The sequence below is a fragment of the Abramis brama genome, assembly GCF_963993115.1.
Source record: "Abramis brama genome assembly, chromosome: 3".
NCBI classification, from domain to species: Eukaryota; Metazoa; Chordata; class Actinopteri; order Cypriniformes; family Leuciscidae; genus Abramis; species Abramis brama.
In genome coordinates, this window is record NC_139965.1 from 48,818,837 (window position 1) to 48,846,275 (window position 27,439).

The window sequence follows — 27,439 nt, forward strand, 5'->3', positions numbered from 1 at the left end:
TGTCTGCAAATATATGTAGTGACAAAAAAACAAATCACACAAATAAGAGTTTAAAAACTGTATTCATTCCACATGTTGTGGTGATGGGGTTGCAGAAAATGAACAGCAAATAAAACCTCTCATATAATATTTACTTTTGCCTTTTGAAGTTGATGATCAACACTCTCCCAATTTTGCATTTTATTTGTGAATCATTAGTGCCTCTTTTTGGATTCTTGCCATTTGAAGTTAAAGTGCGTGGTTGTTAAAAACAATACATGTATCTTAGTTTAGTTGATGATGGCATTTAAAGATTCATCTTTTACAGTGAGGATAGATGAATGTCTCAATAGAAGCAGGAAAACCATTATGTCATGGAGGGAAAGTCCAACAGCTGCTCTTTCTTTCAAATGTCTGTTTCTGTGCCGTTCCAATGCAAACTGATTCCCATAGCGGAACTAGAGGAACTCTGGCAAATCCAGTGAAAAGCTGCCCCGATCATAACAGATGACAGCGACGGGAAACACTCCATTCTCTGCTGAGTTGAGTTGCGTCTAGACAAAGCCTATTTTATGGTAATCCGGAAATATCCGTGCCAAAGTCGGAACGGCGGCACCTTTTTTTTCTTCTAAATGTGCATCAGATTTACAGAATTTGACTGTCCCTCAACTTTTGCTTTGAACGGAGGCGTAATCTTCAGCAAACAGTCGTCGGGCAGTCGTGCAGGAAGTCCGGATCTCGAGGTATAATTTAAATTCCTGACAGAAAAACAAAGGCATTGACTTAGCGTTCAAACGGCCATCCAGACGAATCGCTGCCTCAGCGCTCTCGCCGTCTTTGAGCGAGGTGTGTGTTCGCGGACCCGCAGAGGGAGGACGCCTGGAAATTGCTGTGCCTGTTGTTTGGTGTTCTGACAGCTGCATCGAGGGTGAAAGGCGGCAAGAAAAGCTAGCAGAGCACAATGTGCTTTCGTTTACCCCTCCGCCTCGGAGGTGCCAAGACACAAACGGCCCACCGGCGCTTTCAGACATTTTCGAAGACCCTTTGACGCCCGAGTGCTTTGGAAACATGCTGACTTATCTCGCAACCCAGGTGAACCTTTCTTTGAGCTGAAAAATAGAAATGTAGAAAGGATGGGAACAAGGACCTGAGACAGCACATAAAGTCAGCGCGCTTTTGTTTGAGTCTGCCGAGGCAATGCCGTTTCTGCGTGACCCCCTCCTTCCCTTTTTAAATTAGCACCAATGCCATTCATCACAGAAATGGAACAACAGATAATGATGAGTTATTTATTATCATAATTAAAGACGAAGCCGTTAGACGTATTGATCTGCCCTGCTCCAAATTCCCCCATTGGTAATTAATGGAGTGGAGGAGATCTGTAATTCTACAGTGTGAGTTTGGAGCCAAAAATCAGCATGTCTGCTAAGACAGATGGATAGAAGTCCATATTCTGAATCTACAGATACCCTTAAATACTGATAGATCATGTGCCGGCTGTGCATTTGTTGGTCTAAGTGGATGGGGATATCGATCCCTACAGATGGCTGTGGTATTTTCTCCATTAGTTTCTTCTCTGCTCTTGCTCATTGTTGTTGTTGAATGTTTGTTTGTTTGTTTTTCTTTTCATGGATGAATTTGTTTTTAGAGCCCTGGAATCGTTTTGTTTATTCTGTTTTCTTCTTCAGGTTTTCTGCTCTTAAGCATTCTGAGCATCCCATATGTAATAGAATCATTATTTTCTGTTGTGCTGTTTATTTGATAAAATTCATTAACAAGTACCTTGTCATCGTGGGCAGTTATTGCACCGACGTGTTTTTAGTTTGGACGTAAACTGCTGTCAAGGATAATCTGACAACACATGGGAAATAACATCAATTCCATAAACATTTTCCAACTCTTCCTAATCAATTCAGCTTGTTAGTATAGGCTCCAAAAGCTGAAATTGAATGGGTTATTGAGATAGGTGAGACATCTAAAATGTGTACTACTACTACTGCTACTACTAATAATAATAACAAAAAAATATATATATATATATAATAAAAACAATCATTTATTTTTTTATTTTTTTTGATATATCAATATGGCTATTTAATTGTTATTATTATTATTATTATTATTATTATAAGTAATAATAAGTACTAATAGTTCTAATACAATATTAATTTATTTTTGTAATATTCCACTAAAAAATAAAGATGAGTATTTAATACTACTACTACTACTACTACTACTACTACTAATAATAATAATAATAATAATAAAAATAGTAATAATAAAAATAATAATAGTAATAATAATCATACATTATTATTATTATTAGTAGTAGTAGTAGTAGTATGGTCACACTTTAGATTAGGGTCCAATTCTCACTATTAACTAACTATTAACTACTACTTTTGCCTCAATAAACTCCTAAATCCTGCTTATTAATAGTTAAGGTAGTTGTTTAATTTAGGTATTGGGTAGGATGGGATGTACAATATGGTCATGCGGAATAAGGCATTAATATGTGCTTTATAAGTACTAATAAACAGCCAATATCCTAGTAATATGCATGCTAATAAACAACTAGTTAATAGTGAGAATTGGACCCTAAACTAAAGTGTTATTATCATTATTTTATTTTTTATTAAAATAAAATATTTAACAATATAAGTAAATGCTTAAAATAATAAATTAAGCATTTAATAATAATACTAATTCTAAAACAATCTTAAATCTTGCATTTATTCAATTTATGATTATTTTTGTTATCAGTTCATAAGTGCTTCGCATTACAATTTTGGGAAAATTAACAGTACTGTACTTCACTCTGTTCACACAGCTCATATCTTTATTTAAAGGGTCACGACACCCCCCTCTTTCAGCTCAAGCCTAGCTCACAATCTTTTTGAAAAATCCAACTTAATTGGGCGTGGTGGCTGTGAGAAGAAGGGAGGGGAGAGGGTGTGGTATGGCACGGCAGGGGAGAGGGGAGGGGGGGAAACTGTCATCGACTGTCACTAAAAATCAGTGGTAAAACGTGAGGAAATGCTAGATTTTTTTATAGCTGGCAAAGTTATAGTCTAATGAAATACACTGACACCTTATAATTGTATTTAAAACATATAAATGCACATGTATATGTATAATTATGTCATTATAAAATATATATTTGTTTATATACACACTATAAATGCATATATTTGAAAATAAAAAAAATTTGCTTAAAAAAAAAAGTTCAGTAGCCTACATATCCTAGATCTACGCACCCCCTAAACCCACATAATAAAGATGTACAGTGACAGAAATTTGCACAAATTAAGCATACGTTCCATACAATTGAGGCATTATCGAAATATCTAAATTTTAATAACGAGTGATTTAACAGAAGGCAAGTAAAACGGTCAGGGTTACATTTTAGACACACACACACACACACCTCTGAAGCGATAGAAAAGTCCTCGGGACCGCATCACTCGCAAGACCAAAACCTGCATTGGTGTACAAGGTCGAAGTCCACCTTTCTCCAGTTGAATGGTTGCTACTACACACCCATAGTTTAGATGTGTCCGTGGTTGATGGCCGGAGTCTAGCCCTGGCAGAATCGCGGGGAAAGATGCACTGGAACTTTTGCACCACGAAAACAAACGCGCGTCCCATCATTACCTCTCTCATCTACTACGCGATATCATAGTTTGACATGTCTGTCATTGGAAAGTTCCACGTGGTGTCATGAATAATTAAGAGAAAGTGTCTTCTCATTGGATAAAAAACTCAGTCTCATTAATAATTATGAGACACCGATGAGTCATCAAAGTACTATAGTGCTCAATGACACAATGAAGATTTTAAACCCGGAAGACGAAAATAGCGTATAAAAACTAAAATTTAACCATTTTCCCCCTACTATTAAATCTAACAGATGCTAACATTGTCTTCAATGGTGTTCAACACACATACCTCTGTTAAAATCTCAGAAATTTTGGTTTAGGGTTTCATGACCTTTTAATTAAATCATAGCCTTTACAATTTGATAATAATACTGAGCCATATCCAGATTTTTGTTTTATTTTGATTAATAGTGCAGTCCTAGCCTTTAGGAACAGGGTTGGGAAACACTGGAGGAAATGGCTACCGTAAAAAAGTAGAACAGATTTTTGTGTATTTTGTGTGTCGTTTTTGTTTGGATACTTTAATTTCCAATTGGAAATTTGTTTTGTTTGTGTTTTATCAATTCCGTCCGTTCCTTCTATCCATGAAGTTTGGAACTGAAATTGCTGGCTCTTTTGTGAAACTAGCCCGTTTGTGCTTGTTTCTGAGGAGTTGCTAATGGTTTAGCGGGGGAGTTTGCGGGAGTGAAGGGCTCTTATCTTACGGCTTTGATGCTCTGCATATTGGAGTCATTTTCTGCTAGATGAATCGACCTCCTCCGGGTCGCCCTTAATTCAACTAATGATGCTCTTGAGAGGAGAACCTCTACATGCCGCTGGGTAATTACGTCCAAATACAGCGTCGGGTGGCTGGATGAAGAGTGGGTGAAGAAACATGGAAGATGTCACAGGGATGGATTTGTCATTTTTAAAACAACAAAGTACCCAGAATGCACCACCATTTCGGAATGGAAAAAGGGACCCTGACAGCATGATGTTATAGTTACAGTGTCTATCAGTGGGGACTAATGGAATCATGCTAACCAGAAAAACTTGGAGCCCGAAGCCCGAGTTAGACGAATAACTGTGAGCTCATTTAATCTAAAACTCATCACCTGTTACCTGTGTTTAACAATGAGTTGCGTAACTGCAGCCTCACACACACCGGGGTTTAATGAGCGATGGGAAGCCGCTGGGCTGTGAAGGAGGTTTCGCAAAATAAACCCACAAATGGCAAACGGGTTTAGTCAGCAGAACATCCAACGAACTGCAGCCCCTAAATGAAATTAATTATAAAGGCTCTGAGGAAATGAAAGTGCGAGCGACGTCTGTCTGCAGCCAGAGGACGCGGAGAAAGACATGCTATTGTTTTCCTTTGTCTTCCTGCTTCGCTCGGGAATCTCCCACGCTGTCGGTGGTAATGAGGAGCCGTACGTGATTTCATAACTCCTGACGCTGGTGACCTCGACACGTCCGTGCTTCAAACCCATTCCAGCGGCAGCTGCGAGTGCTTCAGTCCTCGCCAATTTCCACAAATTAACTTTGTGTTCATGGAGACTTACTGGGAAAGCCTCTTCTGGAGAAATAAAGGAATTGTGTGACACAGAGAGGAGATTACTTTGGGATTTATCCTACTCCTGCAGAAAGGCTGATTGTTCGCTCTCTTTGTGCACTTGACGTACATCAAACAATCTGATGTCGGAAAGACAAGAAAATATATTTCCACCTTGATTATATTATTTGATATATGGTCTGTTATTGGTGGTTGTTATCAAGGAAGCCTGCAAATGTAATCTAAAACTAAACTTTTACTGTTGTGACTTAGTGTTGTCAAAAGTACCGACTTCAGTAACAAGTCAATACTGAAAAAAAAGAAAAAAAAGTCATGATTCTAGCTAGCCTGGCAAGCCAGACCTACATCAAGATGTTTGGTCTGGCAACTCACCATAGACACGGCTCAATCCGAGGGCCGGGATAAACGGCTGTCTTTCAAATTTCAAGGACAGCGCTTCAACCAACCAGAGCGTTTTCCCAACAGCGGAGCTAACGTTAGTTGATAGATTCAACTTTTGCCATATCTGGCCGGCAAAACGACAAACACATCTTCCTTTTTTTAAGAATGACTTAAGTGCCGTTCTTTGCTCTTTTCTCAAAGAAAAACTTAACTCCAAGTCCTCCAGAGTCGCGGACAAAGCCGATTCGAAAGACTGTTCGCCAGCAGCAGCCATCATTCTTTGTTTTCAAGTAGCAGGAATCGTCGCAACTCTGTCGTCATATGTTAAGCCCGCCCCGCCTACTCTATACACGACGTGATTGGCCTGACCCAATTTAGGTTTTTGCAGCTCGAAAGTCTATGGAGAGTTGCTAGACTGCCCTGGCTGCAAAATACAATTTGCTGCCGCTAGGGTGCGTCTAGATTTCTAGGCTAGATTCTAGCATTTCCCTCTAGCATTTTTCGTGCTGTTGAACGGATTCATAAACACCTCTGATTGGCCATTGTGTTCACGTGCTCAACATACTGTATATGTCTGTGATTGGCTACAATGATCAATGCTTCAAAAACATGTTGTCTTCACCGAGTGCTTAGCTTACACAGATTCACACAGGAGCGTTTGAAAGCAGGCGTCTATCAGCAGATCCCTAATATATCCACTGATAGATGGATCCGCTGATAGACGCCTTCTTTCAAACACTCGTTTGTATCTGTGTAAGCGCTCGGTGAAGACAACATGTTTTTGAAACGTTGATCATTGTAGCCAATCACATACATATATGTTGAGCACGTGAACACAATGGCCAATCAGAGACTTATATGTTGAGCGTGTGAACTCAATGGCCAATCAGAGGTGTTTAAGAATCCGTTCAACAGCGCTCAAAATGCTCGAGGGAAATGCTGGTATCATCACATTTTTAAAATGTCAGTACCGACTTTGTACCGAAGATGTACTACTACAACACTACTGTGACTACAGCTAAAAATCAATTTATAGAGATTATAAAATAGAAATATTGGGTAACATTTAAACATTTAAACTAAAAAAAAACATGACAACTTAACTGAAATAAATTGAAGTCCTAAAATTATTCAACTTAAACCAAAAATAAAAAGAAATTAAAGTAGAAATATTTTTTAAAAAGATAAAAATTACCAAAAAATAAATAAATTGAACTAAAATTAAAAAATGAAACTACAAAAAATGGCCTTGAAATTAACATCTGCCAGCCCACCAAATGCAGGTGGATTTCAGTAGTGGTGTGTAACATAGTCACTCTTTCTAGCCACTTTGGCGGGTTGAATTTTATATATAATGTATCCATTTTTCAATTGTAGTCTTTTAAAAAGGCATCTGAATAATTAACTAAGTGCATTATATTCTATCTCTTAACACTAACACTTCCCCTTCTCCTAAACCTATCCATCACAGAAAACATTTTCAAAAAAGCATTACTTGGAATGATTTATAAGCTGTTTTACTCATGGGGACCAAAAATGACCACACAAGGACACAGATTTTGGATATTGCCATCTTTGTGTGGACATTTTCTCACCATAATGTAGGGTTTACCAGGATACATACACATACACATACACACATACACACACACACAGACAGACAGACAGACAGACAGACAGACACACACACACACACACACACACAGAGCAGTATATCTTTACCTGGCACAGAATGAAAGTGTTGCTCTTCCTCCTACACACGCACCCACACACACTTACAGGCGTGTCACGCTCCCGACACACACACACACACACACACACACACACACACAAACCCCGTCAGCCCCTCAGCCAGCAGAAGTGGGCGGACCATCCAGACATTATTTCTGAGTGAGTGGAGCTGTGCTGCTGAACTTCATGCTGTTATTACCCATGATACCACTAAATGTGACGCCATAGGGCACACGTGCACAAATGGCATCAATGCGAGTGGGTTTCTTTCTTTGAAGCTGAAGCGTGTCATTTTTGGGATGTTCAAACATTTCCATATCTCTTTAGTATAATGTGCAACTACATAAGCAGTCTATGTGGCGACGGAGGGGAAGCACACGTGCAGTATTTTAAGTGCAGATTGACTACAGCTGCTGTGAAAGTCTCATACAAGTGTGGATTCTGATCCCGCTCAAGGTCAAAGGTCGCCTCATTCATCTCTGGAATGCTGCACTTGAAGGCAGTGTTCCATATGTCTGTAACACGGCCTGGAATTCCAAGACAGAGACGTCAGGAATTCTCTCTTTCTCGTGGGAATCATAAGCAATTGAAGTCCATTAAGGGGCGGCTGTGCAGCAACTCTGAAATAAAATATTGTCATTGTTGAGCTGAAGTCAGTTCAGTGTTGATTCAGTTCCGTTGTAAAGATCATCAATTAATAATTAAGTTCATTTAATCTATAAGCAGTTCTGCAGAAAACGGTAATATCATCATCCAGCTCAGTTCAGTTCTCATCCAATAGTATTAGTGCAGTCAAATCAATAATATTGTTGAATATTAAGTGTGGAAGCAAGGCAAGGCAAGTTTATTTATATAGCACATTTCATACACAATGGCAATTAAAAGTGCTTTACATAGAAGAAATTAAAATAATAAAAAGAAATAAGAATAATTAAAACAGTTTAGAAAATAAAATAAAATAGAGTACAGTACAAACAGTCGGACGAACAGCGGCACAGTGCTCATTCAGTAAATGCATAGCTGAACAGATGTGTTTTGAGTCTGGATTTGAATGTGACTACTGTAGGAGCACATCTGATCTCTTCTGGAAGCTGGTTCCAGCTGCGGCTGGCATAAATAAAAGTAGTTAATGAAGCCACTTTTATGGAAAGATTGTGTGGTTCATCTCAGGAACGGACTAAACCGATCTGGAATTTCAGGAAAGAGAAACATTGTGAACCCTCTCCTCCATGTTTCATCTCAACAGTCGTGTGGTGAGCTCAGGCTTTTGTGTGCATGGTTTGGTGCGTGTGATCGTTCTCTGAGTGCTCCGGTCTTTCAGAAGTCACACTTGATGAGCCAGCGCTCGATAGACTTTATCAGTTCGGCGGTCCAGACGATCAATAAGTGTTTACACTCAAGGGCTTCCACACAATCAGCGAGTCCACGTGGAGCACTTCCGTGAACAGATCTACTGTATTGACAGCCAGCGTTCAGTTTCAAGTGCAGCTGTGGAGGAGCAAGAACATGCTTGATGATAAAAATGCTTGTGAGCCGGTTTTATATCTTAACTGCAGTAGATAGATGGTTTAAGATGGGTCTGTTCTGGAAAAACAGTTATGATGTTAAAATAAGTATTTTTCTTTTAAAAGGGAGGACAAAGTGCTCCCATAATCTTGTGTTGTTGGTGTCAAAGGTCATGCTTTCAATGAAACTGAGCGAATATGATGGCCGGGTGTCCTTAAATGGACTGGTTCACTCAGAAAGACTTTTGTTCATGTTTAAAACACACTCTAAAATTTTAATTAGGGTTGCACAGATACTGAGCTTGTGTACTTGTACTCAAACAAACAACAGAACAAACAAAGATATGGAGATAAATCAGAGATGAAAGATGTCTATGTAGTAAATGTATCTAATTGAATATTAAGCATACTTTCAATATTTACAGCTGTATAGCTGCTGTCAAGCGCACTTCCCTTTCTGACAGATATTGCTAAAAGTTTGTAGTTCATACAGATGTTGCAATAACAAAGTAAATAAAACAATGCAGTTATTACTAAAGCTAGTAAACTATGCCATGATGGTAACACTTTACAATAAGGTTCTATTCGCAAATAGCAAAACTGCAAAATTATTACCAATTTCATTAATGTACGACTGAGAAATATGCATCGCATTAAGTTTATTAGTTTGTTAGAACTGTTTAATCCAAATTTGATATGCAATTAATATACATAAATTAAAGATTTTTTCTGAGTGTAAATATCATCAAAATGTTAAACGCTATGTATAATGAATAAAGTCTATATGTGACTTAAAGCCTAAATTAAAGACTTGGATTAAACCGCTTGATTTATATGATTATGATGTATTCATGAACTTGAAGTTGAAAATGTTGATTACATTACACACTTTCAGTGGATGGACACAAAATAATGAGAGAACATTTATAAGATCAATATATAAAAAGGTTTAGAGGGACAAAAGATGACACAAGTTTCCTTTCCAGTGAACTACACCTTAAATATGGCCGGAATGTCACATTTGAATCGAGGGCTATCATCTACAAATGGCCTTCAATTTTTCAGATAAATCTGAATTGAAACTGACATTTCATGTTGAGATTCTGTAACCTCCAGGCAGAAAGAAGCACGTATCCCATGAACTCGCAGGCAAACGCTCAGCGACGTTCTCCGTGTCCAGACAGAGACACAAGTGAACATCTGCGCTTCCCTTGAGCGACGCTCTGTTCGCCCCGAGGTCGGCATTCCTGAACAGGTCAAATTTCTGACTTATGAGAGACATGATTGATGGAAACATTGCAGCTTTTTTTCTCTCCATCTCGGCGAAAGCGCTCGCAAGATTATACGGCAGCTGGAATGCACTGATAAACGCACCGGTGGCCGGATTAGCCGCCTGTCATTTACGGCGCAGCCAAATGTAAAAGATAACCTTTATTATCACAGAACAAGTGTCACATGAAGAAGAGGAAAATAACAGCAAACAGAGAGAAGCTGAAGGCAAGTTCTGCTGCAGAGGAAGCGTCTGTGGCGTTAATGGAGAGCTCTTACATTCGCTGGAGTGATTCTGTACGAGACGGAACAAAAGCGTAATTAACAGGCCACGCTGAACCATGCCAAAGAAAACAACAGAATACATCAGGGGGGCGTAAATGAGAGCGCCGGAGACGGAGGAGTGGAAAAAAGAGAGCCTGAGAGGGGGTGGAAAATGCAAACGCACACGCAATCGACCAACGTGATTTTTAAGAGCTTTATTTCTGTTATCAGATGTGTCATGTCTCATCTCGCTGAGATGTTCTTGCCGATCTCTGCAATACTTGAACAAATATTTCTCTATAATGCACTAAACCGTATAATGGACTGCCGTCCCTGTTCTTTTAGCACCTTTGAGGAAGATCAGTATAATTCATTCTGCAAAAGAAAAAAAGAAAATTGTTTTTGTGCTTATTTTTTTTATTATTTTTTTTTTCAGTAAAAAATCGAAACATTCTTTAATCAAGTGACATTTGCTTTAGAAGCAAAATGACTTCAGATATTAAGTCTTGTTTTCTAAAGAAATCTTTTTTTGGGGGGTTAAAACAAACAAAATATATATATATATATATATATATATATTTTTTTTTTTTTTTTTTAAGCAAACGTGCAAACATTTTGGGTTACACTTTTTTTAAGGTGTCATTGTTACAGTGTAATTATATATTTAAGTCCTGAATAATAATAATTAACTACATGTACTTACAGGGTTAGGGTAGGATTAGGATTTGGTTGAGGGTTAGTTGCATGCATTTATGCATAATTTAATGTTATTACATGTAACATGTAACAAGGACACTGTAAAATAAAGTGTTACCACATTTTGATTAAGAAAGAAACACTTTTTTACACTTTTACACATTTTCATTTGAGTAATTATGTGATTTTTGCCATTATTGTTATTTTTTATTTTTCTATTTAGCTTTAATGTATTTTTATTTCAGTTTATTTTAGTAAATGTGATACTTAAACTTATTTTATCTCAGTTAAAACAAAATAGTTTTGATTCAAATGCATCAGCATATGCAACCAAATGTAAAGTGGAGCAAACACCATTTTGCGCAAGTGCATGTAGTGACAGAGGATAAAATAAGAGGTGTACAATATGTTTAATTTTCTGAGAAGTGGTTCCTAAAAGGAATATTCCGGATATTATTTCGCCAAATTTATATAAAAATGATATGGGCAAACAATTATGGTTCCTGGGATTCCTAAAAAAAAGAAAGAAAAAAAAGAAGAAGAATTGTTGATTCCCAGGCTCACTTGCCTTCTGTGTTCCGTTTGGCCCTTTGTTATGGTTGTGACTCACGGTTCCAGAGCACAATTACTGTATTAATTAGCACAGGGAGCTAATCACACACACACACACACACACAAAATCATCAGCCTTCAGAAACAGAAGGTGACGGTAGAGCTTCTCTCACCATTGCTACTTCCTTTACAGCGAGCAAATCCCAGATCGATATGCCGTAGCCACCACGTCTCTGGGGTTCAGCTGGAATTCAGGATGAATCCGCTAACATTGACTGCCGTCACAGTCCAGGAGAGAAAACGCTCCTCTGCCCTTTTGTGACAGGCTGAAAAAAACCAGCGCAAACTTATCTAGAGCGAAGTGAAGCAAACACAAGCCCAGCCTAACCCGACTTGGCCCGCCGCTCAACACAAAAGCGCCAAAGGAAGCGGAAAATACAGCTGGGATGGCAGTCATACTTGAAGGGTTTCCTGCTATTTGTCTTTGTTGGTAATCTGTGCTTTTGCTGCGGGAGGGATGACCGCAGCACAATGCGTCTTTACACCGGCTGACCTGTGACAGCGGCTCTAAGGAGATTGCGTTTGCTCAAAACGTCCAACAAATATATCTTATTATGGCCGTGGGGGATTTTCCACAGCGAATAACCTCATCCAGGGAAAAAACATCTGCCGGCGGCGCCGACTACGCTAAAGCGAAGCTCAATCTAATACGTGCATCAGTCGGCCAATGTTGCTGATCGATTCCCAACCCAAATCCATTAACCGTCTGCAGCTCTTGTGTGTTTTTGAGCTCCGTGAATAACGGCACAGCCAACAGAAAGAATACTTGGTATCTCGCTCGCAGCATTTCTTGCAGATAAGCAAAATAATCAATTACGCCGCACGGCCTTTTAATTTCCAGCTGCGTGTGCGCGCCACATCAGCCTCCTCTGGCTTCGCTCATTGTCAGTTAAACAAACCCTGCTAACTTGAGCGGGTAAACAGTAACTAATCACTTTTGGCCAGTCCGCAGAGACTCAATTAGCTGTATTTAATTAGTGTGTCGTCCTCTGTAGTCTGCTGCGATTACACAAGTGTGTCAAGGAGTGTTTTGCGTCTAATAAGAGAGTGACGCTGCCATTTTAGTAACAACGGTTACACTAATGTGGTCTAAATGTATAGCCTACAGTGGGCCTAAAAAAAATAATAAAAAAAATCACTTATACTATTGAAATAAAGATAAAAAATATATATAAATGAAACAAAATGTGACTATAAATGTAAATTAAACCATGTAACCTTGGCACCTAACTGAAAATAAAATAAGTGATGTAAATGTATTAAAATTGAAAAAAAAAAAAGAAAGAAAGCTAAATAGAAATGTTACAACAAACTTAAATGATAGTTAGAAGTGTTGGCACCTAAAATAAATACTTTATGTGAAAAAAAAAAAAAACTTTACATAGGAATAGGCTTGTAACTAACAGTAAAACTATGTTTCCATTTAATACAACGCTACTTAATCATAACTAACATTATAGGTGTTTTTATATGTAAATAACATTCAGAAACTGTATTTGAAGTGATCCGAAATTATATTTATTTATTATGACTATACGGACAATACGGACCGATGCACACAGATCCATGTTGTTTAGGACGGGTTTGTGTTGATGAGCCACTAACAAACTAAGTTTATTCACAAAATGTTGTCTTAAAATATAATCAAGTGTAAATGTCTGCATTATCATGAAGTCTGTAAGTCTGTTGGGTTCAGTGCACCCACTGTTGCAATGCAGTTCAGTCCGTTTGCTATTTTATTCCAACCATTACTCCTGATCGGAGGCTTGCGTAAATATTTAGTTTACACATATAGTTACAGTTCAACTAAATCGAATGGTGCAACACAAAAATATTCAGTGGTGCGCAAGTTGAAACTTAATATTTATATCAAAACTAGGCTAAGTTGTAACTTAGGCACATATGGTGCAACCGGCCCCTGTTCATTATATAACATTAACTTGTTAATGCGTGCTTAAGAAGTATGTTTCATTGTCACTTCATGATAACTAATGCAGTTAATTAATGTTAACAAATGGAGCCTTAATGTAAAGTGAAAGCTGAAAATATAAAAATAAAAAAAAGCTACGAATTCAAAATATTAATAAATACTGTAGTAGTATATAAATAATCCTAAAATAACATTGATTTAGACACAATTAAAAATGCATTACCACAATGTCCCACCAGAGGCTTTTATTTTAAAGAGTTAAATGCGTATAAATGCATCCGATGAAGTCTTATTTAACAGCTTCTAAAAGCTCCTGCTAGTCATAGCTGCTTTTCCCCCGTCAGCAGCGTATTAGGCAGGACATCCATCGGTTGCTCGATGACCTGAGCATCATTAATGTGTGTAAATGATCACCAGGGGGTTTTCGTTCGGCCTGCAGCTGCTAGCGACTCTCTTCACAGGGCGACCGTGCCATTATACTGCGTCAAGTGACGTGAGGAAGGGAGATATACTGTACTCTAGTGTATAATGAGAGTTAAGATGAGCGCCTGGGATCCTTATGCCCTTGATGCTAAAGACGATAAATGCATGTCGCTGGGAATAATGATCCCATGCGCTTCTCACTTTTAATTTAATGTTTCAAATTTTGCTCTTGTATTATGGCTTTTTGACTTCAGATTTCTCTTTCTCTCACCTTCTCGATTGACCTACAGAGCTGTTTTTTTCTCTCGCGGCGTGATTTATTTGTCCTCCAGCTGAAAATCATCTTCGTGGCCGTGGCCAGAAGTGCTAACATAGCATATGGCAAACGCAGCTCAATTAATTTATGCGTTGAAATGTTTTCGTCAATAACCTTTCTCCTCGAAAAACTTACAATCATGTGGAGAGTACAAATTAAATAACAATTAACAGCGGTTATTTGCTCGCCGTTAGCTTGAGGATGCATCTCTGCCACTGCTGCGGTGTTTTTTCAGCAGTTAATCAGAGAACTGGCAGAGTGAAGTACCGTTTAATTTGTGAGGTGATTTAAAAATGTAATGCTGATTAATTGTGTGTGTGCGTGTAGATTTATTTTTTTTGTGGAAACCGAACAATCACTACTGGACTGTGTTAAAAATACACCACTGATCTTTGTGAAATGATTTTGATTTCTGTGTAGATGCCAATTTCAAGATGACAATGAGGAGGAATCCAACAGCGTTCCTTAACAGCTCAAGTCATTTCTTATTTTCCAAATGCTTTTCATGATTTCAGTACAGATGCTGCTTTTGTAAACAGCACTTTTTGTGCATTTTGTGCATCTATCTATCTATCTCTATCTCTATCTCTATATATTTATCTATCTATCTGGTCTTTTGCAATGAGGGGAAACTCTTATAGTAAAATGGTTGAGATTTATTTGGGAGAGTTTTTGTTGTATAAAACGTTCCCAAACAAATCCCTGTCATGTTACTGAAGGAGTTTCCTTTAATACAAAAGCTACGGTAAATGGAATATCAGTCCCATATATTATGTGAAAAGAGTATTAATGAGAGTATTAATGATTTTAATTGTTAGATACAGTCGATCAGCATTTGATAGCTATTTTTCATGCTACATTAATTTTCTTTTAGATCATAGTTTATCTAATGAATCTAATATGTCACACATCAGAAAACAATGCACCTCTGCTTTAAAAGAAAGGGACACCAGAGTGTACTGTATTCATAGAAAATGCTTCTAAAATAATGGTACACTCCAGAAATCCATATTTAATTATGCAGCAGAGCTACAACAAGTATTTTGCTGTTAGCTTGAGAAATATGAATAGAAAATGTCCCAGGGAAAAACCTCCCTCGTGCCCGGAGCGGATCAAGGACAAATGTATTTGGCTGAACTTGGAGATTTCTTGCTGTTTTGGTTGAAGGAGAATTTGAGGTTCTTTATTGTACAGTGGATACCCAAGATCGATTCGTCTCAGGAGAAAAAAAACTTATAGTCTCAGAGGCACATTTTGATTTCCAACAATACATATAGCCTGAAAGCCATTGATTTTCAAGCAGCATGAATTGTCATGTTCAATAATTATTAGCAGCATTGCCTTTGTTCCTCTGAGGTTGACTGCAGGCACTTGGCTTTATGGCAGGTGAAATTTGGCTCGTTTTAAAGAGCTTGATTCACACGTCGACCTTGGCATTGCTTTAAAGACTTAGACACATCCAGAGCCAGTACACAATTAATGTTGAGCTGAGGTTTGGATAAGTGTCTTGTACTTTATTTGTTGGCATTTCCATAAACCTTGCAAATAAATTAGCAGAGTTTATTGTGAGTGAGCATGAAACTGGTAATTTCTTGATTGTCACAATCTGCATTAACACAGAGGACAGATGAATCAGAATAGAATAATCTGTCATTTACATTAATTCATTTTGCAGATTCATTCATTTCACAAATGAGGAAAAGCATAAGCAGTTTATCATAAACGAGCCAACACTATTAGCAGTTCTGAAAGGTCAAATTTCAAAGGTAAGCTAGAAATGAAAACATCTGAAAGGTAGATACAAGCTGAGATTGTAGACAGAATCCATGTGCCTTGTGCCTACAAGTGGCTCTGTTGTGTATATTGAGAAGAGAAATTGGCCTAGCTCTGAACCCTGAGGCATTCCAGTTAGGATAATAATAAACAGTGGACAGTAACAAAGTGACTGTACTTGAAAGAGTATTTTTATCACTACATTCCAAAGCATAATATTTTGCTTTCAAATTACTACATTTAATAAAAAACATATTTTTATTGGTTATTTCAAATTGAATAAATCACCACCCCCTCTGAGAAGCAAGAGCGTGGTCCGATTCATGAACGAGCTGATTCTTTCCAGTTATCCTGTTGAACTGTTTCACAGATCACACCGAATGATTCAGTTGTGAATCAGACTGATACGATTGCAGCCGTTTTTGAGTCAAGTCAAGTATTTTTGGTAAAATAACACAAAAAATGCCCATGCATCTTAAATTATATAGTATGTTTGCATAGTGTTCCTCCCCCATTTTCCCCCATATCCTTTTTTTGCCACATATTTTTTGGTATATGATTTTACTTGTGTTCAGTAACTCGCTTGAATTGTCACTAACTTAAATTTATATTTTAGTACATTATAGTAAGTGTATAATACACTTTAATTAAATAATATTAATATAATATTTTTTATAATAAAAAGTTTGCAGACAATACATTAAAAGTCTGCACTAATATTTCTTATTAATTAACTATTGACTAGTCTGACTAATGCTAGCTAGAATAAATAGTAAACATGACTCATCAATCAGTACTTTTATTATATTTAAGGCGAGACACTACAGGTGAATAGGGTAAAATTTTTAACTAGCAGATATCACCATGAAACTTTCCCAGTTGATTACCTACATTAAGTTGAGAAAAAAATGTATTACAAGTTTTCTGTAATTTAATGTTTAAATATGCAAATTAGGCAATATCTAATTAAATATGCGCTAATTTGTATTTATTTTAAAAAACGAAATCTGAGTATTGGATAAAGACAGATTAAAAATTATTTTTTCATTGTGTTCACATATTAGAGGGGGAAAAAATTACAGAGGGATTTATGGATATCTACTTTTGTTATCCTATAAATCAGAATATACTGTCAATAGCCTTAAAAAAATGATTTTCGCCATGTTTTTTGTAATAAAATGTTATATAAATCAGGCTAGGAATAATATATTTACAAATCCCTCTGTAAATGTCTTCATAATATAACTAGGTACAAGACTGGAAAGTTTGGTGTATATAGGTGCTACTGAAGTGGAGATTTCATACTTGGAGTATGAGAGAAAGGTCATTTTGAGAAAACGGGCTTTAAAGGTCCCATATTATGCCCCTTTTCACAAAATGTAAAATAAGTCTCTGATGTCCCCAGAGTGTGTATGTGAAGTTTCAGCTCAAAATACCCAACAGATCATTTTTTACAGCATGTTTAAATTGTCATTTTTTGGGGCACAGAAAAACGCGCTGTTTTAGTGTGTGCCCTTTAAATGCAAATAAGCTGCTGCTGGACGACCCAGGAGGCGGAGCTTCATGAGCTCGCGCTCAGTCTCTCAGGACAATTTCATCTCACGGAATGATGATAATATCAGAAACTCTCAGTAACGGTGTTCATTTCGAGTCGGACAATAATGCCTACAGAGTCAGAGTGCTGTATAGAGATGGAACAGGTATAGTTTAGTAGTTTAATTACGGTTATTATAACGTATTTGTCATCTGCTCGTATGTATCCATTATTTATTAATAGCCTACAAGTCTGCTGTCTGAATGATGATCAAACATATACTGATGAGTTTAATAAAGTTTATTGTACATCACACAAAAGATGAAGTGTCAGTTTTACTTCAGAAAATCACCGTAAGAGCTGAGTACACACAGTAAGTTATAAGAAGTGCGCAAGTACATAAACGAATTTCGGTAGAGTTGAGGGAGCATTCCTGTGGGTGGAGGTTAGTCAAAAAACGGTTCTAGTGACGTCATTAAAGAAGGAAGTAGAGGGATGTAGTCCAAACGGGCCGTTCGATGTAGGCGACTTCTGTTAAATAAAATATCTCGCTTGGCATTGCACTTTGAGCTTTATAATTTTACAGATATTATTTATGCTCTAACAACAACATTACACACTAACTAAAGTTTGAAACATGGGATCACGAAGAACGGGACCTTTAAATATTTATCATCAGCCAATGAGATTGCGCATTCAGCCCTTTTACTTTCGCGATTGGTTGCTGATAAAAAGGAAATTACCATATTTGGATCCGACAGCATTGTACAGTGAAGAGAGAGCTTTCCAGCCGTGCCTGTGATGACAGAGAGCAGACAGAGATCGCGGATCGGCGGGATGATTTACAAAGACAACTTTTGTTGAATTTACGCGAAATCTACAGACGCAAACAGACAAAGTGTAATAAAATAAAGACCTAAATGTGTATTTCGGACTTTTTTTCACCACAGTATGAAAGAAGACATGTTATTGAAGACAAATATCCAAAAATCTCAAAATTGACCAGTAAAAAAAACACAATGTTTTTGCCTGCCGTGTCTCGCCTTAAAAAGTCCATTTCTTTTGCACTTTTACTCAATCTATCTGTGCTTTTACTCATCTGCTTGATTTGTAATAATAAGTATGTATTGCACATGGGGTTTAGTGTGTGTCAGAAATATTGTACAGAAGTACAGAGGAGAGGCAAATTTCTAAACCTATCTATGAACCAAATATATGCTTACGTTAAAGGGACACTTCACCCATTTGCATTAAGCTTTGCATTGTTAGAAACCCAGTCATACTATTGAATGGTCGTGCAACACTCTCTCATTTTCCCCTGAGATGGGAGAAATCCGTTATTTACCTCTTACACTTCCTCCCACAATGACGCAAAAATCGTCATTTTGCATCATTGTCGGAGGAAGTGTAAGAGGGGGGGATTTCTGTTGAAACTACAAGCACTAGTTCCTCATCTTTCCCAGGGGCGGGACCCGCTCACGCTACAGACCTATTACAGATCAGTGGGTGGGACTTTACTCTCTGAAACTGAAAGCAATATCCTCCATCTTGTTTGAAGCTAAGCGAACAGACGCTGTGGAGACAGATGTAAAGTTATGACAATAGCGGAGGAGAGTACTCAATATGATATAAGAAGAGGATTTCGGAAGTCTGATGCTTGAATCAGGTGTTTGTGGCTACCTTTACAAGCCGTATTATAGCGAAGAGCAGCCGAGGCAGAAGACCTGCCTGCCACGGACGAGGAGCCCGGACTGGCTCGAGTTAGGGCGGACTGGTGGCGCCGGTGATCTCACTATGCAACTCATAGACTGTCAGATGCAACTACGAACACAGAGATAGAGTCCGTCTGCAGCAAAGAATTCCAACAATGACAATTTCTCCTGGACGAAATCTCTGAATCAGACGAGGACACGGACGTTTGTGTTGAGAACTATCCTAGTTTCGCACCGCATATGTTCTGACTGAACATCCCGGTACCATGCAATAATTCACCTTTTCGAAAGAAATACAAACGAGGAGTAATGCACTAATGAGTTCGCCAACTAACTAGACATTTTGTGTGAAATGAATTTCAAGCTCTGGTGGTAGCTAGCCTTGTAGACGGAAGAGTGATTTCTCTTATATGCAGATATGCGCTGTTCTGGATTAGTGGGAGTGGCTTGCGGAGCTGTGCAATGTGGTGCATTGTGGGAGTTGTTGTCTTTTATACAAATGCGTCCTGAAGTTATTTTTTGTCTTTCCTCGGTCACGAAGGCACCAAATTCAAAATTTATTTTACATTTCGACTACATATATGACCCACTTTCTATAAAAAAAACAATGTTCCTATGGGTGGAATGCCCCTTTAAGCAGAATCTAGTTTAGCGTAATTGTGAAAGCAGCTAAACTCACCAACAACAGATTAAACCTGCTATCAGCTAGTATTACACAATGTTGGGGACAGATGCAAGTATAGGTTGACAGACTTCAGAATGATCTCTCAGCAACTTTCTGTAGCTTTTGTAGTAATTTTATATCTGCTTGTTTAGGAAAACAGACTGACATGTAACTTTAGCTGCCAAGTACATAACAGACGATGCCTACACACCACAGACGAGCTAAAATTAGACGCCCATCCACTGCGTTGTAAAGTTAGTAGCCTGTGAAGGTCACAAGAGGATTTGGATTAGAATATTTGCAGAAAGATTTGAAAATTTTGTTAATGCACAAAGGACGATTACTGGAAATGTTTTAAATGGATAACATGGAAAACATCCGGCAATTATGGACATCACAGATCATCTGTGTTGCTTTTGTGTTTTATTTCATATGGACGAATCATGAAACCTCCCAAGAACATGTCCAAGTTATACTTCCCCCTGAAATCAAAAGAAAGAATTAACAAATTGTATTTTGCATAAAGAAAATGAATAACTTTTTTTTTCTTGCATCATGACATTATATCCTGTTTTATATCCTGTTATTTGCATGACAAATTAGCACACTCTTGAAGTGAGATGATTTCCATTTATTGAGATGTTAAATTATGAATTAAACCTTGAGATGTAAGAATTTCGACACCTCAACCCAGACCTTGGCAGTCAGTTGGTGTAAATTAAGGACATCTTCAAATCTTCACTGAATCACAGCACTCTGAAAGAGTGTTATAATGATTTCAGAGACAATGAGGAGCATTTCAAGCTCTTTATGAGCTGCAGGAAATCCTCCATTACAGCAGATGCCTCCCTCTGAGGCGCTGAAGTGTCATAATCAGTCTTTAGTCACTATTTAGACAGGGATATTATTCCGTTGTCTATCACACATTCATTCAAATCCTTCACTGTTTTCTGGAAACAAGAGAAAATGTCCCAGGATCTGTCAACATACAAGCTGGAACTAAACAGTGATATAGCAGCTACATCACAGTGGCTCATTTGCTCTATTCTAATGTAAATCTACAGTAAATCATTGCATTTTCAATCACATTGTACACAAATTATCCAAAAGTATGGTAAAATGTTGCAGTGGAGGCAGTTGCAATAGTGAAACAATATATGTGGTTTTGTATACCTGAGCTGAGGTGTTTTCAGTTCATGGAAAGCAAATCCCAGGAGATATTTAGGTAGTTCAGTGGTAATCACAGTGTGTTTGTGTACGTGTGTGTTGGTAATGTCCCCTAGAGGCTTGTTGAGTTCTTGTTTATTTTAGTTTGCTGTAGGTTGACACACACACACACACACACACACACACACACACACACACACACGTTTATTTTGGTATCTTTGTGTGGACTTGCCATAGACTTCTATTGTTGTAATACTGACCTGACAATTTTCTATCCCCTAGCCCTAGCCCTACCCCTAAACACAACCCTTACAGAAAACTTTATGCATTTTTACATTTTCAAATAAGCATCATTTAGGCTACAGTTTATTAATCCATTTCCCTTGTGGGGACCGCTGGCTGTTCCCCACAATGTAGGTGATCTCAGGTTTTACTATCATTGTGGGGACATTTGGCTTCCATCCAAAAAGACAGCAAACTGCAAGGGCTTTTTTAATGAAACAATTTATTTATCAGGATTTTTTTTTTTTTTAAAGCAGCCGTTACCCTCCGCGTATTAACCGTGGTAAAAAAAAGTGAACAAAGATTGTATGAATATATCCACACAATACAAATGACCGACAATATGATTAAAATTAAAACATTGCAGGTTATCTCAGGCTAATCAACATAAATAATTAAATAATAAATAATTACTTTGGAAATAATTATACATAACTATTCTTTATTTTTATTTTTATTTTTTAGATAGTGTTTGAAGACTATTGTTTTAGTGCAAAATATTGTTAAACCTATATTGATAAACCTCAGGCTTAAAGTTTTTATTTGAATGCATCACATCCGGGTCGAGTGGTTGCGTACATTGATACATCTAGGTGTGACTGAGGCTTTGTTAATGGTCTGCTAAAAGTATTTTCACACTTTTACACTAAGTTTACTTTAAATGTTCGAGAGATGAAGAAAATGCCATTGTACCTATTTTTTTTTTTTTTTTTGAATTATTAAAATAATAAATTGCAGTTTGATAGAGGCCTGAACCCTTTCAAAAAATAAATAATTTCATTATTTTTTCCATAAATTGTTGTTGTAAGGATAATTCAGCAATTAAAGGGAAATTAACTAGTCCTGAACCAGTTAGCTCCTAGTGATTGGCAGCTTAATTTGGAACATAGTCCAACCCTGTTACCCATTCTGGCATATTTTACTGACTAAGGGTACTGATATAAGGGTTTACATGACAACAATGTATAAAAAACGGAGCGTTTTTTCCTTTGCATTTTTCATGTTTAGACCTAATGTTGTCAGAACGATTCCTGCTCACATGGAGTTAAGAAAACGACTATTATGCATGTCAGGCTAGTAGTTGGTGATTTCACTTTGTAAAGAAACACTACTCGCCTATTTTGTGCTAACGTTTTGAGTACATCATTAAAGACCAGATAACTTTCAACACACTATCTATTAAAGTTACTTGAATAACATTTGTTCATCATTTTGAGAGAACCATGGCAAAATGTTAGCCAAAGTTCTGAGAACATTCCCTGTTAGCTGGGACCAAACCCACAAGTTTCTCCAGGTTACCTCAGCTTCCTAAATGTGATAAAGGCTTGAAGAGCAATGAAAGTGCATGTGCGTGTTTGTGTGTGACTGTGCTGGTGTTGCTGTGTTTCAGAGGATCAGCTGCCCGCAGGTTTCCCCACCATAGACATGGGCCCTCAGCTCAAGGTGGTCGAGCGCACCCGTACCGCCACCATGCTCTGTGCTGCTAGCGGGAACCCCGACCCAGACATTTCCTGGTTCAAAGACTTCCTCCCGGTCAACACGAGTAACAACAACGGACGCATCAAACAGCTTCGATCAGGTAATTTTCCTCTGAACGCTTGGCTCCATAACGGCAGAAGAAAAGCAGCGACAAGAGCCGCTCCTGTCCTTCTTTACATTTGACTTTCTGTTCTTTCTCATGGAAAATTTTTTGGTTTTCTGTAGGAAACGGCATCGTCGTCTACGTCCCCTCTGTGTGTGATGTGTCTTGTTTTCTTGTCTGTTTAATTTATTACTCATGATTCACTGCTATGACTGCATTTTTGGCCAGCTTAAATTGGGCTTTGTTTTGTTTCCATTTTAACACTTAGTTAAAAAGCAGCCGAACCATGCATAATAAATAACTGTCGTTCTCCATGTCCTTATTTCTCTTCCTTAAATGCGCAATTAGTACAATCTGGCTTCATTCACTGCTCTCAAAAGAATCATCAAGGTTGTTTTGTTTGTTGCTTTCATGTCATGATGCACATGTACCAACAGCCTAAAAAACCTCTATTACATCCAAAAACGGAAAAAAAGAAAAAGAGAGAGAGACGTCCGTCCCTGTGTGTGTGACTTTTGTTGTGTGTTTGCGCATCCAATTGACCAAATTCAGGGCTGAAAATGTTGGTGATTCTTTTCCGTTGAATTGGGAGCCGCAGTAGACGTTCCTTCTCTTCGTCTGCGTTCTCTCTCGTAACGCTCCCCACAACCCTATTTCGTTTTGCAATTGACGCACATTGTGAATATGTAATTGTTGAGTTGAATACGATGTGTTTTCCAGCACTCAATATGGTACAATATGTCTTCCCAGAGTTCTCCGCTTTGCCCTTGTCCTGTTTTCTTTCGTTGTCTGATTTCTCTCTTGATTTTCCTAGCCATTTATAACCCTGTGCAATAGAGTGTCAGATTTAAGTGTGTCAACAAGAGCAAACGTAAGGAATATAATCATATTTTTTATGCTGTCTTTCTTCTCTCTGTTTTGTAAATCTCCAGAGTCATTTGGTAAGTTTGTAGATCTGAGCACACATGCCTCCCACTAATGTTCCATGTTTCTCAAACTACTGTTAAAATGCATGGCATGCATTTTACTAACGGTGTCGATAAACTAGCAGAACACACACTAGTTGACTAGCAGTAAAGCACACACCAACACGAGCAGCTGGTCAGGGCCACGCACCGACACTGTCACTCCATCTTTGTCTCAAATCACAGCTCAAAGACTCTCCACTGTTCCCAATCAAACCTTAGTTCCCCTCCCGCTAGATCACGGCCACAACAGGTCTCAAAATGGCCCCTTGTGCTTCATCCACTGTACCAGTTGCTCTTTGACCTCCTAAAGTGACCAATGCTCAATCCTGTGCTTTTTTCCACTAGAGCCAATGGCTGTCTTTTCTGAGTCTCTCTTTCCTGTTGTAGCCTAATAAAGTCTGTAAGAAAGCAAAGCAAAGCTAATTTGATTCTTCTTCCAAAGCGGCCAGACTCTCTTCTCGTACTAACGACTCTTCTTTCTTAATCTTATTTGCATTCATATAATCCACCCAGGTGGTACGCCAATAAGAGGTAAGAGTGCTCAACTCAAGTTCACAGAATGAACAACTGACTTCATTCTTCCTGTCCCACATGTGTCTGCATCCATGAAACGCCCCGGCATCTTCCCCATTGTCCCCCTCCCCCACCATCCCGTTCTGTTCACGCCACCCATCTATCACCTTTTTTGCGTAAGCGTTCTTTCTTTCTTTCGTTTGGTTTTCTTTCAGTTTAAGAAAGCCTCTTGTATTTTTTTCTCTCTTCCGAGTTGATATGCTTACTGCAGCCCAAAGAAGCATATCCTATATGTGTTCTATTTCATTATTTTATTATTATTATTATTATTTTTTATTATTTTTTTATCTTTTGGCCATAGCAGATCATGTGTCCCTTTTTTTCGTCCAACTAAAACAGCCAAACATTTTTCCCCCCCTTAGCTGTTCTTGTTCAGCCGCACATGAGCCCAGATGTCGGAGACACACCGGAGACCTCTCTGCCACGATTTTTCTCCCAAAAAAGCATATTTCTGTCTTTACAAACTTCTTCTTTTTTTTTTTTGCTCTCCGTCCTCCATTTGCTTTCCTCTACCTATACCCTTCTCAAAACAAGCTAAAAAAGCCCAAACAACTACTTTTTTGATAAAGTTTCTGCGGTGCTTTTTTTCTTCTTCCACCTATTTTTCCTTCTTGCATTTCTTGGGTTGAAGGCTGTTTTCCTTTTTGACGTTTTTATTTTTTCCATTCTTCAGGGTTGGGGAAAAGCTAACAGACGATACCGAGGTGGCCATTTTGTGTTTTTTTTTTTTTTTTTTTTTTTTTTTTTTTTTTTTGTCAAGCTACTCAGGAGGCGGTGTCCGCTGCGGTTCAGTGCACTTTAAAAAATGTTTTTCCCTGGGTCATGTGACACCACACTGCTGATCCCATTGGTGGATTTTTATGGGTGTCATTTGTAGCTTTGCGTAAGCTATGGCAGTGATTGGTTGCTTTCTTGTCGGCGGAGGCCGTTTTGAATTTTCTAATACAATTGCATTTTATTTTTCAGCTAAGGGTTGTCAAAAGGTTGTAAGTTGTGCCGACACACATTTCTTGTTCTTTGGAAAGATTTGCATGTGCTAGAGGTTTATGTACTGGTAACGATAATTCTCCCAACAGATTTTTTTTCTTCTTCAATTTTTTTACGATTTAAGCAGCGTATTTTTTTCCTGAGAATGCTGCAGTTTTTGCTGACTTCCACCCTCTGAAGTCTTTGGCCATTTTATTGATGGATCAATTCAAATTGAATTTAACCAAATTTTATTAGCCAAATTTCTTTTTTAACCCCCTTTTATGCTGCTTTTGTATACTGTAAACCTTTTTTATTTGAGTCATATGCTGCTGTATTGCAGTTTTCACTCATTCCCATAATGAACAGTCCTGTGAGATGTGTAATAATATTGCAGGGCTACCCTCCCCTCCCCCCCTCACCTTTTGTAGACCTTTCAATTAATAATCGATCAGTATTATTATTGATTATTATCACAACTGTTTTTTCTAAACAGTAATGCTCAAACTATTTTGAAACACCCTATCAATTAAGTGCCTTTAGAAACCCTGCAACATGTATTTTGTACTGTATGTTTTCCTCTCCATTGATGTGATTGTAAAATGTCCAAGATAATTAATGCTGCAAAGTCTCTTTTTGTTTTCTTTCTGTGTACCCTCTCAAATGTCTATGGCAGTGTTTGCCGTACTATTCTCTAGACCCGTTTCCTAGTGCAACTGCTGCAAGTTAGTTTGTAGGGTGAGATACTAGCTCACAACACACTTCGATTTAAGCATCTCAAAATTACTCCGTTCCTGACAAAATCATAATATGCATCGCGAATCCAGCGTGAAATCCATCTTTAGTGCTGAAATTGCTTTCCCATGATGCATCGGGCCTAGAGAATGAAATACTGCATTAGACATTTTAAGTGGAAACATTTCTACCCCCAGCTTCCAGGAGCTTAGCTTGCATAAACTGGTTAAGTCTATACGAACCTCTCCAATGCGAGGCATGCCTGCAGATGTCGCCTCTCAGGGTTAAACATCAATATAGCAGCAGTCAGATGGCAGTGAACTGCCTTTAGCTGAAGTCATTCTGTTGCGTCCACCCTTATGGAGACCTAAACAGAACAAATTCCAATTCATAGTGAGAGAAATAGGCCTAGCATGTGATCTAGTGTAAGTTGTTTAATGGCTTGTATTATTATTGTAATTATCTGTTTTCTGCTTCGTGTTCTTTCCCACTGTGTAGGAGCGCTGCAAATTGAACAAAGTGAGGAATCGGACCAAGGGAAGTACGAATGTGTCGCAACCAACAACGACGGCACACGCTATTCTGCACCTGCTAACCTGTATGTCAGAGGTAGGAACAGCTCATGGCGGTAAACAAAACCAACAAAAGAGCATATAATAACTCTAGTCACACACACATTTCAATCAAATAGAGCCAGTTAGCTGGTCAGTTTTGTTGTTTGGATCCCTCTGGTTTCCTGCAAATTTTTGCAAGTATGACATTTGCTGCCGCCTTGATTTTCTGCCTGTCTGGTGTTTAATTTCGATTTAACCTTTATTGACTCGATTGCTTGTTTTGTATGTTATATGACTGACTCTTAAGATAACAGGAATGATTGATTGAGTTTAACCTCTTTCCTCTCTACAGCAAATGTCTGACCGTTCTGTTTTTCATCTTTCTTTATACTGGCAAACGGAATAAAACTATTTTCATTTATTTTGAAACAAAAGAAGAGTTTTATGTTATTATTTTATCATTTTATTTTTGTAAACATAACAAATTTCAGTGCAATCTTTAATCTGTAATGTACTCTAAAATACTTTAATTTAATATGTATGGGTGATTCTTCAATTAAGTGAACTCTTCTGTGCCTTAGGATGATTAAATAAATAAATAAAATGTTCAGT

General features: G+C 37.9%; 1 protein-coding gene across 13 annotated transcripts in view; it reads left to right on the forward strand.

Annotated features, from left to right (window-relative positions):
* The window catches only part of LOC311079646 (receptor-type tyrosine-protein phosphatase delta), a 687,052-nt gene that overhangs the window by 586,796 nt on the left and 72,817 nt on the right, over positions 1 to 27,439 (forward strand). For all 13 annotated transcript variants that reach the window (XM_084109251.1, XM_084109252.1, XM_084109253.1 and 10 more), the window contains exons 11-12: positions 22,840 to 23,028; positions 26,772 to 26,882. In XM_084109251.1, the coding sequence (XP_083965377.1) occupies positions 22,840 to 23,028; positions 26,772 to 26,882 (300 nt within the window). The remainder of the gene's footprint in view (positions 1 to 22,839; positions 23,029 to 26,771; positions 26,883 to 27,439) is intronic.